This window comes from Carassius auratus, unplaced genomic scaffold (genome assembly GCF_003368295.1).
Source record: "Carassius auratus strain Wakin unplaced genomic scaffold, ASM336829v1 scaf_tig00020544, whole genome shotgun sequence".
NCBI classification, from domain to species: domain Eukaryota; kingdom Metazoa; phylum Chordata; class Actinopteri; order Cypriniformes; family Cyprinidae; genus Carassius; species Carassius auratus.
The window spans coordinates 39,859-54,079 of NW_020525035.1; the positions used below are offsets into that span (position 1 = coordinate 39,859).

The following is a 14,221-nucleotide window of genomic DNA, read 5'->3' on the forward strand; positions in this document are numbered from 1 at the left end:
CGTGTTACCCTTTATTCTGTATGTCTTGTCTTCATCTATGAACGGTACCGTTTAACTTACTTCGCTTACTTCACTTCAAAATCACTCAAATTTAACTTAGTGCTGTTTTCTCTTTCTCATTTGAGGTTTAAACAGCAGAAACTGATCAATATGGTCACTTGTAGGCTAAAATAATAATGCTTTATCGTCTTCATTTGCTTGTGTTGATGTTTTTACAGGTTTGGACATAGACCGATGAGCTAAAGTTACACAGAAAACACTCGACAACAAAACTACTGCAATATAACTTTACATCAGCTGAACTCACCTGAATGTCGTTATATGTTCACAGACTCAGTTTCTTAAACGAATAATTTTCCATCAGTCGAAGTCGTGACGTCCTGATATTTGAACTTGAAGTATTTCAGAGAAAAAGAAAATGTCTCGAGCAGGACTGTCGGTGACACACTGGATGCATGGCGTGAGCGTGGCGTTTCTGCTGCGTGTCAGTTGCGTGGCGACCGCTGCGTGTTTTCTGTCACACCAGATTCATGCCTGACGCGCTGCTGCTGTAGGGGACATAGAGGGAGACCGCCGACAGACCAGGATCTTGGCTTCATGACAACAATTTCAAAAAAAAATTTATACACCTACACCTTCATGTTAAGCATAAATATAAAGCCTACTGATAAAGGACACCATCAACAGTATTGACAGCAAAATAGACTATGTTTGACAGGTGCAATATTTGAAAATAGATAATTATTTATTTATTTTTTAAGTTACATTTATATCTGAATTTATGTCAACCTATAGACCTTCAAACATCAAAATGTCATTAATATGTATTTGTGTAATAAATGACATATAAACATATTTTCCTATTCTATTTTTGACTGGAAACGCTTCCAACACTCTTGCGTGTCGCGTGAAAAATATGCGTCGTTTCTATTTTAAACGCGTTTATTAGCTCCTCATGTTTTTTTCTCCCGGCGTCATGAGACAGCCGCACCAACTCCACTTCATAACACTACTTTATTTCTACCAGCGTCAGAAATTTTCCAACAGTTCAATATATTCTACTCAATATGTTTCACACTTGGATTATATTCCGTTTTCTTTCCTTTACATAACTTTTCACATTCACCACCTTTTATCCTTTTCGCCATTTATGTGACATCTCAGTTTGAAAGTCGCTAAATTGACGACACTGTACCAGAGGAACAAAGATAACTCAACACAACCACGCCCTCTAGTGGATAGACTTCATATAACAGTTCAATCAAAAGTGAATGTTCTGCTTTTAATTTTGACATTAAACCACGGGATACACTTATACAGCATCTGCACAGTTCAGAGCAAACAGCATGGAAACACCATAAAAACTCATTTCTTACACATACTGCAGATAATGCAGTCATATTTCAGCTGCTTAAATAAAAATGCAAAAGGTAGTACATTTTTATTTGATTTAATGTTGGCACATAAAAACTGTATGATAATAAATATGATTCATGTAATTCACGTATATCATCATTGTTTCTACACACACCACATCTATCTTTCAGCATTCTGTCATTCATTTATTTGCCGCTGCTTGAATGGATGATGAAATTATGAAACTCTCCTGAAAAGAGGAAACAGAAGCTCTGCAGCAGTTCACATGAATGAAAGAAATGAAGCTTGATCTGAAAAACTAAAAATAAAGCTCATTACACAGTTACTGAATCAACAATGAACTTACTTTATTATAGTTATTTTATATGATTATTTATTTAAATAGACTTATTTGTGTTTAATATATTTTTTCCATATAATATTTATGTGTTGTTTTTATATAGTTTATATGACAGGCCTATATTTTCTGTAAATATGGAGAAAATTAGTTTTTTGAGGGGGGTTTTGTTTTTATATCCTTTGTCATAATGAACTTATATTATTGATGTTTGCATCAGCCACCTTGCAGTAGATATTAATTATGTTGGTGCTGAAAAACTCATATTGATAAATAAACATTTGCAATAAAATGAAGATGTCTGTGTTTCTGTTGTGAAATCAGTCCATGGTTCATCTGCCATCTTTACTCTCGTGGAGGATTCTTGCCGTCTCGTCTGACGGCTGTTGATGGAAAGAGAGATTTTCTTGACTCTGAATGCTCGACACATGAAAGCTGTTTGTTTTCATCAGCTGTAGGATCTTCTTGTTCTCTTTCAAGGAACAGATGTTATTTCTCAGACAGTTGCTCCTGTATCTCAAACAGTAGACCGTGGTGTTAGCTACAGGTCTGAGTGCATGAACTGATCAAATATAAACCTTGAATACAATGTAAGTTGCTTTGAATAAAGCGTCTGCCTCGGATCATCTTCACATCATGGTGTACTCACAAACCCATCAGTAATTTGGCTGACCCCACACACCCCTCTTATGGAAGTACAGAAGCATTCAGGCCCTCATCATCAGACTGTGTGACAGCTTCTTCCACCAAGACATCAGACTCATTTACTCCAGATGACCCGAGGGATAACATCTGTACTCACATACTGCACTGGACTCTTACCACCCACTCACACACAGACAACACCACATCATTTAGTTGTCCACCTCCACACACACACACACACACACACACACACACACACACACACACACACACACACACACACACACACACACACACACACACACACACACAATTTTTACACACTCAACTGTATGTCATATGCTGCTCTTCACTTCTGTGCCCGGCTCCTTGTTAGTTTGTACAGTGTGTCTATGCTGCTGTTTGCTCAGTAATAAAATGACATTCACAATAGACATGCCTTGAAAGTCAGAAAACACAGTTTCGCTGTTTCTTCTTAAAGTTTATAAAGGTCTGAGTTTATTAAAGTCATATACTCTGATCAAAACTGATCAATAATATGCTGAATTTCACAGAAATCAATATAAAAAAGAAACAACTGTTTAAAACCTACAGCCAGAGTTATATATCCAGTAGTTTAAGATATAAGTATAGGGTTTAGTGGAGTTCAAATAAATTTAGTGTGTTTCATAAGATTTCATAAGAACCACATGAAAAGTCACAATGAACAAAACTCAGTGCTATAATCTCTCAGTTCCTGGACGATTGTTGTCCTCATCATGTCTGACTCTCAGAAACATCCAGTTCTGGCGTCTACAAAGTTTGGTGAAGTTTGGTTTTGTTCTGCAAATGAACGGCATCATGATGAAGAAGATGATGAAGATGATGATGAAACCAAACACAACCACAGTGATGACAGTTCCCTTGAATCTTGCTGTCTCTGGTGGAGGGGATCCTGATGGGTTTACTGGGTTCACATGTCTTGAGGAAACTGAAGAAATAATCAATAGTTATATTAAATATGTAATGGCTTTCTTTCCAAGAGTTTTACTCACTTTATTATTTTCAGGTTTAATGGTTTGCAAAGATTTACAAAATTATAGACAAAAATGTTACATTAAGCAGTACCTGTGTCAACAGTGAATTTAGATTTACCCATTCCACACATTGTTAGCACAAAGAATCTGAATTGTTCTGTCATCTCTGTAGTTGGAGAGTAGCGGCATGTGAAACTGTCTCTCTGTTCACAAGAGTTCACAGAAACATCTTGACGACAGATTGAAGAGTCATTAAAGATCTCAGGGTATTGAAACTTATACTTTCTAATGCAGCATTCAGTGATCTTCAGAGAGACGCTGCAGCTGAGATTCACTTCTTTCCCCACAGATCCAGTCACATTCTGACAGCTTACACTGACATCTGAAAAATAATGTATTTCTCAGTTTAACACATCAACAGTTAACTAATTTATCAATTTTCACATTAAGAAATTAAATCAATTTAAAGTTGAAGTGTGTTGCTTCTGAAAAATTATTACCACCCAAAAGAACTGCAAAAAATTTATAATAATGCTTCACAGCAGGGTGAATTATCTTTAGAGAAAGTGAATTATTCAGAACGGGAGAAGACTGTGTTTTCTCACTTTCTTTAGTGAATCTGTATTTTGATTCATACTAAAAGCCAAAAGCTCTTACACTGGGTATTGTATTTTAAAGAGCCACATTTTATACATCTATAAATCAGATTATTTTTCATTATTAGTTATTTCAGATTTAGTTCCTCTTCAGATTTCTCACACACATTCTAGGTGAAGTGTATTCTCTTACTTTCATCATCATCTTGACAGACAGCAGTAAAGGTCCAAACCAGAATGAACAGCTGCACAGTATTTACAGCATTCATGATTGTGATTCTGCAGTAGAAAACATGACAGACATCTGCATCATAATGAAACTTAAATAAGAACAATATATTACAGAGATACGGACAACTTTTATTGTGACTTAAAGTAGTTTAAAATGACTCAAGGATGATTAAACGATGACAGAATTTCAGGTTTTTTGGTTTTCTATTCGTGAACTATTCCTTCAAGAAACACCTAATTCAGCTTTAGATAACTTATATTTCATCTAATATAGAATATGATCATTAGCATATAAAGTTAAATTGTTATATACATTTATAAGCATGTTTATTATAAACACGTTTTGTAATAATTATTTTGGACCTTTTGATGTTGATGAGAATTCAGATTTTGACCGTTTAATGTAAACTTTGAGAACCCAGGTCTATCTGATATATAGTTACACCTAAATAATTATACTTCTACCTGTCTGATGTTTTCATTATGTATAACTAACTACAGGCTTTGTACATGCAGCAGATGTTAATTTTAAGTTAATCTTTAATATTAAATCACAAGAGCATTGTTGTCACACCATTGCACTAAATTATTATGTCTCCCTTATTTTGTACATAAAATGAAAGCTTGCCTAAAATATTCTAGATTACAGATTTAATGTTAATACACTTAATATTTGATGTCTGTAGCTCATTTCTAATTGGTTAAACTAGGGCTGGATGATATGGCCTAAATTTATATTTTTTTATAAGCGCAACTTGTGCACTGTGGCTATCAGGAAGGCCAAAGCTGACCACTTTCTTATAGAAACTTCAAATAATTTAAATAACCCCTTAAAATTCTGGAAGACAATTAAATCCTTGGCTGGAAACAAAACTGGCATTGAGCTGGCACCATGTATTCTTAAGGACTCACATAAATTATCCGATAAGGCTGAGATGCTTGGCTGTTTTAATGAGCATTTTATTGCCTCTGGTTCATTATTTGATTCCCTCAGCACTTCACATCAGAATCATCCTAAAAGTAATTCTCATGGTCATTCTGGAGTCACTAATTATTTTAGTTTCAAGCCATTTTCTGTTTCAGAAGTGCATAAAGCCCTCACACTTTTAGACATTAGAAAATCGGCTGGTCCTGATAACTTGGAGCCTTATTTTCTACAGTTAGCATCTGATTTTATTGCACCGCCTTTGACTTATCTTTTTAATCTTTCTCTGGACACGAATGAAATTCCACTTATATGGAAATCCGCATTTGTTTTTCCTCTGTTAAAAGGAGGCGACCCCGACTGATTTAAATAACTATAGACCCATCTCGAAACTGTGTGTCCTGGCCAAGGTTATGGAAACTCTGGTGAATGAACAATTGAAAGAGTTTCTAACTATTAACAATATTCTGTCTAATTTTCAATCAGGTTTTCGTGAAAAACACAGCACAACTACAGCAGCCCTAAAAGTAGTAAATGATTTTATTGACTCTTTAGATAAAAAACAACATTGTGCAGCTCTCTTCATTGACCTATCGAAGGCTTTTGATACTGTGGATCATGCAATATTAAAACAAAGACTTCTCAGTGTCGGGTTGCCAGAACAAACAGTTTGCTGGTTTGACAACTATCTATCAGGTAGATCCCAGTGTGTACAGGCAGAGGGTCTCACTTCCAGCCCTCTTAGTATATCCAAGGGTGTGCCCCAGGGGTCAGTGCTGGGACCACTTCTATTTATTTTATATATCAACAATCTTGATCAAAAAGTCTCCAACGTAAATTTTCATTTTTATGCCGATGATACTGTGATTTACTGCTCTGCATCAACTCCAAACCAAGCTCTTTGTCAGCTTCAACTTGCTTTTGATACTGTACAACGTACCTTGTTCGATTTAAAACTTGTTTTGAATGACAACAAAACAAAACTTATGTTGTTCTCAAATGCAAAATCAAAGTCACGGAATCTTCTACCCATCACTACTTTTCAGGGCTCCGAGATTGAGTCTGTATCTCAATTCAAGTATCTTGGTATCCTAATTGATGATTCACTCTCTTTTAAACCTCACATTCAACAGTTGGTAAAAAAAAAAAAAGCTGAAGTTGGGTTTTTATTTTAGAAACAAGTCATGTTTTTACTTTGAGGCCAAAAGGAGGCTTGTTGCTGCCACTTTCTTGTCAGTGCTGGACTATGGCGATGTTATATACATGAATGCTTCCATAACAAGCTTGAAACTGTTGGATACTGTTTATCATGGAGCTCTTAGGTTTATCACAAACTTTAGAGCACTTACTCATCACTGTTCTTTGTATGATCGGGTTGGTTGGTCTGCATTGTCCACCCGTAGACTTAATCATTGGTACATTTTTATCTACAAGGCAATTCTTGGTCTGCTTCCCCCATACCTCCAATCTTACATTGAAAAGAAAAATACAGGAAGATATTGTCTTCGTTCTGAGGACTTATTATTATTATCTGTCCCTCAAGTCTGGACCGAACTGGGAAAAGGGGCATTCAAGTATGCGGCCCCCTGCACTTGGAATCAGCTGCAAAATGTCCTGAATCTTAAGGAGCCAATTTCATTGGCTGATTTTAAATTACTTTTAAATAACATGGAAGCTACACAAACTGGCTGTTGATGTAATGACTGACTCAGTTATGACGGACGATCCTTGCTGTTGTTTATCACTTGCGATAATATGTGAAATTCTGATTTCTTATGACTTTATAATTATTTATTACTTGTATAAATTGTTATATGTTGATGTTATATGTTATATGTTTTTATGTCTGTAACCTTGTTAATTGTGCTGCTGCCTGTCTTGGCCAGGACGCTCATGTAAAAGAGATATTTAATCTCAATGAGTTGTATTCTGGTTAAATAAAGGTAATATATATATCACGGTATATTTCTTAATTTCGGTGCCAATAGGAACAATATTAAAAAAGGTTTATAAAAACTGCCGAGAACGGCCAAAACAGATTTCTGTACCTACACAAAACAAAACAAAACAAAAAAAACATTATAAAACGATATAGTATGTTAGATGTGTTTGGGGGTGGCACAAATAAATAAATGTTCACCTTTTATTTGTATATAGCCTTCATACAAACAAGAAGTGTGAAGTCACTGACAAATAATCATCTCATACTCACCTTATTAATATTAATTTAACATTAATATATTTTACTAATATATCAGTCAAAAGTTTTTGAACAGTTACATTTTAAAATATTTTTACTATTTGATCCTTCAGAAATCATTCTAATATTCTGATTATCAATATTTAAAACAGTTGATAACATATTTTCAGGATTCTTTCTAATAGAAAGATCCAAAGATCAGCATTTATCTGAAATATAAATCTTTTGCAACATTATAAATGTCTTCATCATAACTTTTCATCAATTTAAACTAAAGCATCCTTGCTAAATGGAAGTAATCATTTCTATAATTTAAATTAATATAAATAAAAAATATGCTTTTGAAGCTTTTTAATGATATAGTGTACAATGTTACAAAAGCTTTTTATTTCAGATAAATGCTGATCTTTGGATCTTTCTGTTCAAAAACCTAGGATTGGTTGTGTATGCTGATTTTTCTCATAGAGTGAAACGTTCTTCAACCAGGATAAATATATGAAACATGCTCCGAGTTGCTTCAGAAAACAAAAACAAAAAACGAGCAACAACAAAAGCATGTCGCTGGAAACGGCTTATTATTGAAAATGCAAAGTGACTCTCTGCCAGCAGGAGGTGCTGTGATTCAGATAAAATTAATGGACAATGCCATCGAAACTTTTCTGAAGAAAGTAATTTCCCTTCAGAGATACAATCATATAAAACACCCACGCCGCGTTTTGATTTTGAAACATGCAGTGCTCATGTTTATTCAACAAAGTCAATCGCTACAAATAAATCAATGTATGGGAAACACTAGTATATCGAAATATCTGAAATGTGTTTAAAATCATATCACTGTTACTGAAGATAATATATATTGTGATACATATTGATATTGAATTATTGTCCAGCCCTAATATAGCCTAACTTATATCTTTATTTAGAGATGCAGTCTTTAGTATATCAGGCCTATAGGGCCAATTGGTTTACAGGGTTACATCGAATGATTCGTTCACGAACCGGATATCACAGACTGCTTTTTTTTTTAACTCTCTCACAACAGACACGGAAGAGAAGACAATGCTGAATAAAGTCGTAGTTTTTGCAATTTTTGGACCAAAATGTATTTTCGATGCTTCAAAAAATTCTAACTGACCCTCTGATGTCACATGGACTACTTTTTATTCTACTATTTATTTTTAACAATTTTAAGCGCATGAGCATAGATGTATGTGTTGTTGTTACAAACAGGAATGCATATGGTATGAGTATGCAAGTACGTGAAGACACATAGGTGTATAAGTATAAATGTGTTTACATGGGTATATTTAGTGTTTAAATGTATGTAATGCACATATATGCATAATTATGTAGGTCTATACTGTTTTCTTTAAATATAACAATATAAACAGGTATGATATATATGGTATATATTATTTGTATTGTATACATTACCAAAGTAATTGTATATATTCATTTTTGTGTGTAATTTTTTTCTTATGTTTACATAATCATGTATTTACAAATTCAGTCACATACTCGTGTAGTTTTTTTTTTTTTTTAATGAAGCTAATTCATTAGCCCTGCTATACAGAGTGAAATGTCTACGTTCAAATGAAAAATAAATAAATAAATAGAAAACGTGTGTGTAAGCATGGATGATTTACATGAAATTTAATGTGTGTGCAATGCACATTGTGCATTGTTTAAGATGACTTTCAACAACAACAAAAAAATACATTTGTATTTTTTAATAAACTAAAGTGGGCATGCTTTGATCCGTTATGATATATATATATATATATATATATATATATATATATATATATATATATATATATATATATATATATATATATATATATATATGCTACTGTAACAGATTCCGGCCAAAAAAATGCAAAACGCGAGTGGGAGTGAACGGGAGTCATTCTTTCCGGATTGAAACGGGACGGGATTTTCCCCAAATGTTTTCCTGGGATTGGGACGGGACAGATTTGAAAATCCACTCCCGTGTCACCCTCTATTCTGTATGTCTTCATCTGCGAACGGTACCGTTAACTTACTTTCGCTTTCAAAATCACTCAGATTTAACTTAGTGCTGTTTTCTCTTTCTCATTTGAGGTTTAAACAGCAGAAACTGATCAATGTGGACACTTGTAGGCTATGATAATACTGTTTTATCGTCTTCATTTGCTTGTGTTGATGTTTGGACACAGACCGATGAGCTAAAGTAAAGTTACACAGAAAACACTCGACAACAAAACTACTGAAATATAACTTTACATCAGCTGAACTCACCTGAATGTCGTTATATGTTCAAAGACTCAGTTCTTAAACACATAACTTCCATCAGTCAAAGTCGTGACGTCCTGATATTTGAACATGAAATATTTCAGAGAAAAAGAAAATGTCTCGAGCAGGACTGTCTACTGTCTGTGGACGCTCCCTCTCTGGGTTGCCAGGTCTTCGTAACCAAAGTGGTCCAATGGGTAAATCCTAGACCAAAAGTAGCTAAATCAACACATCCCAAATATAAAACCTCAACAATGAGAAATTCATATTCCTAAAATAGATATTTTACAGTCACTGTTATGCAAATTTAAAACGAATGTCTCGTAGCGATCATAAAAACAACTCAAAAGGCAAGTCTTCACAAAATATAGCTTAACATCTCGCACAGGTTTATCATTGGTAGAATATACAATGTGTCAATACAAGCATTTCAGTCAAATAGGCTACAATTTATGTACGATGTCAAACAATTAACAGGCTGCAAGAGTTTAAAACAAAGCATACGAATATCTTACTAAAATCGTGAACTTGGCAACCCTGCTGACATCACACCACAAGTGACCAATCATTTGTAAACGTCACAGACCGGAAGCGGTGGCAAAAAAACACCCAAGTAGGCCAGAATAAAATAAAATAAAGGTCATGTCAAAATCAAGACCGTTATTTTAGCTTCCAGTGCAGACACATCTTACCCCGGACAGTCAATATGTGGTTTAAATTATCCTTGTTTTGTGTGGCATAAATAAATACAAATCCACTAAACTTTAGGCTTTTCAACTCCAGATTCAAAATCTCAAATGAAGACATCCCTAACCTAATACTGTTAAAAATAAGCAAAATCCGAAACCATTTTGCATGTAAATAATCTTAAATTGCATCTTTACACAGGCTTGTGCATGTAGGACTATACAGATACAAATTCGCTGCTATTCAGAAATCAACATAAAAAAAAAAGAAAAAAAAGATTTAAATAAATAGACTTTTATATAATGCATTTTAATTAGTGGATTTAATTCATTAGAATTAGGAATTAGAAAGTGTTGCTTGCATTATTCATCTTTATAAAGTATCACACATTTTTATTAAATTCATTCATAAAAAATACAAATAAATAAAAATAAGACACTGTACAAAACCACAATATTTATACTATATTATTACTCCACAAATCCAAAAGCATTACTGAAGACATCCCTCAAAAGTCAGACCTTCTTCTGCTTCAGTGACAATTTCAGGTTTAATGGTCTCTGTTAACAGATTATAAACAACTGTTAGAAGATTGAACATAAATGTACATAATTACATACAACATTATAGTTTACTCTACCTGTTATGTTCACAGTCAATTTTGTTGATTTCATTCCACACGTTGTTTGCACAAAGAATCTGAATTGTTCTTTCATCGCTGTAGTTGGAGTGTAGCGGCATGTGAAACTGTTTCTCTGTTCACAGGAGTTCACAGGATCTTGACGACAGATTGCAGATTCATTAGGGTATTTAAACCTATACATTATAATGCAGCATCCAGTGATCAGAGAGACGTTGCAGGTGAGATTCACTTCTTTCCCCACAGATCCAGTCACATTCTGACAGCTTACACTGACATCTGAAAAATAACAATGTTTATTATTATATAATACAGTAACAAATGTCACGTAATTAACTCTTAATGTTTGAGTGTTGGTTGTCTTGCTTATCTGTAGGACCATTATATATATATATATATATTCAAAGTCTTGCTGGGAAGAGTTAATTACACCGTAATACAGAAAACATTCCCAAAATCTAACTAAAATGAATGTACAGTATACCACTTCATTCTAAATCTCTTCATTCCAAGATTTTACATCAAATATCAAAATATTTCTAGCAGAATAAGTTAAGTTCGCTGGTTTTACAAATTAATAAGGCATTTCAACATCAGCTTTATCAAGTTTGAACAGTGGTCTCAATACTAAATAATCAAAACTGTAATAGAATACCTTCCTCGGCAGGACCTTCAGTGACAATTTCCAGTTTAATGAGCCCTGTTAATGAAACCACTTTGTAAACCACTGTTAGAAGATAACTGTACAGATTTATAAACACCCGTGTTGTATGTAGTACCTTTTGTGTTAACAGTGAATTCTGTTCTCTTCGTTCCACACAGTGTTTGCACAAAGAATGATATTTTCTCCATCCTTGCTGTCGGTGGAGTGTAGCGGCATGAGAAGCTGTTACTCTGATTACAGGAGGTGTAACGATGCTCTTGTGCACAGATTGAGCTGTTATCTATCCCAGGGTAATGAAACCTATAGATTTCGATGCAGCAGTCTTTTCTCTTCAAAGAGACACTGCAGGTGAGAGTTACTTCTTTCCCCACAGATCCAGTCACATCATCACAGCGTACTATGACATCTGAAAAATAACAATATTTATTATATAATACAGCAACACAACAATAATAAAAATAGTTTTTAACCTTTCAAGAACGGCTATGCTAACATATTTGTTGTGTCAGTGTACCCCTCTCCTTAATAAGCCTTCACCTGATTTCTACTGTGTGCTTTAATCAGTCAAAATCAACGTCTTTTGACACCATAACCTTTTGTTTCATACACCATACTGTGAGAACTGTGACTCGCTTAATAACGTGTATTAATCTTTATAGGTAGGTTTTCCAGTTACCCAAGACGACTTAACTGGCAAATTATATAAGATACCTGTCTGAGATTGACACCCGTTATCTAAAAAGATAGAAGAAATAAACACATTCTTTGAAAAACTCAAATCTGAATTATTATTTAACCAAAATCCTACGGTTACATTACTTCCATAATAATTGGAACACAGTGTAGTTGAAAAAAAGCCCATGAGATCCAACAGCCTTGATTTTATATGTAATGGTGAGGTATCTGAACAAACTGTTTTCTGGAAATAAGCTTGATTGTGTAAACACAATAATTGCACGTATTTCCTGACCATAATGAATTTCCCTTACAGTTATGCAGTGCTTTACATTATTTTACAGATTTAGTCCTTCTGCCAAATTCTCTCCCAGTTTACTTTCTTACCTTCATCAGCTTGACAGACAGCAGTAAATCTCCAAACCAGAATAAACAGTTGCACAACATTTACAGCATTCATGATTGTGATTCTGTAATTAAAAACAAAATGATTTGCAATTTGGACAAATAATGAAGTACCAGAGATTAGATACTGTAACAACTTTAAAGCAGATTATTTACAGAAGGCTTTTTGCACACTTACGGTCAAGTAGGTCTTCGTGACAGTTTATTCTGACATAAGTTTCAGAATTACTCACCTACCCATCTAGGCACAGTGGTTTCTGACCATGCATATTTTTAGATCGAAAAAAAGGTGTGATATGCAACATAAGAGTGCTGTGTTTTAACTGATGCCAAACATACTGATGAAAATGTTTGTTAATGATTATTGCATGCATAAGAGTGTTATATTTATTATTTTAAAATGGCATCAGTGCATTAACTTAACACCCTGAAAATGACCTTTCAAAAGTTGACCTCTCAAAAAAAAACGTTTCAATATAATTCACAAATTGCATCAATAATCAAACAATCACTATTGAAATCTAAAACAATCAAGTACACGTGGGAAGTTTGGTGTGTTTCATTATAGTTAGTTATTTATTTCTGTATTTTAGGCCATCATAAAGAGAGGCTGTACAAACATGGTCCTCACAGAACTTCATACAAGCGAACCACATATGAAAGACCAGGAACAAAGTGGAAGAATAAAGAAACTTGGAAAAAAAGTAAACAAAACAATTTAGTGTTTCCTTCACTTTCAGGCGATAACAACTTCAGTTTCGTCCTCAATGACATTATAACGAGCTTAAACGAGCAGCAGTCCTCCACCGAGAGTCATCAAACCACACTCCATCCACAACAAAATCACCTCAGAACAAGACACAAGATGCAAATGAGAGCAGAAGAATTTCATGCCGTTTATGTACATTCAGGTGCTGCTTAATTAAAATATAGTTTCATGTGATAATCATGTTGGTCATAGCCAACTGATTTCATCATAGCAGGACACAACAGACGCTCAGCAGAGTCAGACATGGTGTGTGTGTGTATGTGTGTGTGTTTTATAGAGCAGTATATCAACACACACTAGACAGTAAATCAACATTAAACATGAAAAATCAACAAAATGACGGAAAATGCATTCAAACACAAACCGAGCAATGCATCAGTGGATTTTTCCACTCTTGCTCTGGTTTCGTCTTGTTTCATGTGTATGGCTGAAGACCGTGCTCTCTGCTGGTAGAAGAATGCATGGCATCTGATACATTATATTCAAATGACACCTGAGCAGAGAATGGCTTTCCCACTTTATATTCACCTAGAATCGCACAAGACTATTCAACATCATGCTCGCTGGATACACAGCGCTGTATCGATAAAGTGGACTGAATTATAGATACAACAGCAGAGTTCAGCAGTGAAATCAACACAGACGGCCGACGAATTGAGTGAAACTCAAAAACACTTACAAGTCATGATTTCACACCAAAATAGTTTTCCAATTAAAGATTTTCAGGACCATACATGCATTACAGCATGGGATATTAAATATGTGCTTCACTGTCATGAA

The 14,221-nt window shown here is 34.4% G+C and overlaps 1 protein-coding gene across 2 annotated transcripts; it reads right to left on the reverse strand.

The window, feature by feature from the left end:
- Window positions 1-2,838: 2,838 nt before the first annotated feature.
- Window positions 2,839-9,780, reverse strand: LOC113076502 (uncharacterized). 2 transcript variants are annotated; one of them, XM_026249190.1, is made up of 4 exons: window positions 9,608-9,780; window positions 4,165-4,250; window positions 3,494-3,757; window positions 2,839-3,329 (listed from the first exon to the last, which is right to left on the reverse strand). In XM_026249190.1, the coding sequence occupies exons 2-4, from the start codon at window positions 4,238-4,240 to the stop codon at window positions 3,079-3,081; spliced, it is 591 nt and encodes a 196-aa protein (XP_026104975.1). In that variant the 5' UTR covers window positions 4,241-4,250; window positions 9,608-9,780; the 3' UTR covers window positions 2,839-3,078. The 2 variants fall into 2 exon arrangements, with proteins under 2 accessions (XP_026104975.1, XP_026104974.1); XM_026249189.1 differs by having other exon boundaries at window positions 3,467-3,757; window positions 9,608-9,778.
- Between the last annotated feature and the right edge of the window lie 4,441 nt (window positions 9,781-14,221).

Coding starts and splice junctions, on each gene's coding strand:
- LOC113076502 (XM_026249189.1), bottom strand. CDS start 4,240: ATGAATGCTGTAAATACTGTGCAGCTGTTCATTCTGGTTTGGACCTTT. Junction 3,758..4,164: donor CTGTCAAGATGATGATGAAA/GTAAGAGAATAC, acceptor ATTATTTTTCAG/ATGTCAGTGTAAGCTGTCAG. Junction 3,330..3,466: donor TAAATTCACTGTTGACACAG/GTACTGCTTAAT, acceptor TTATTTCTTCAG/TTTCCTCAAGACATGTGAAC.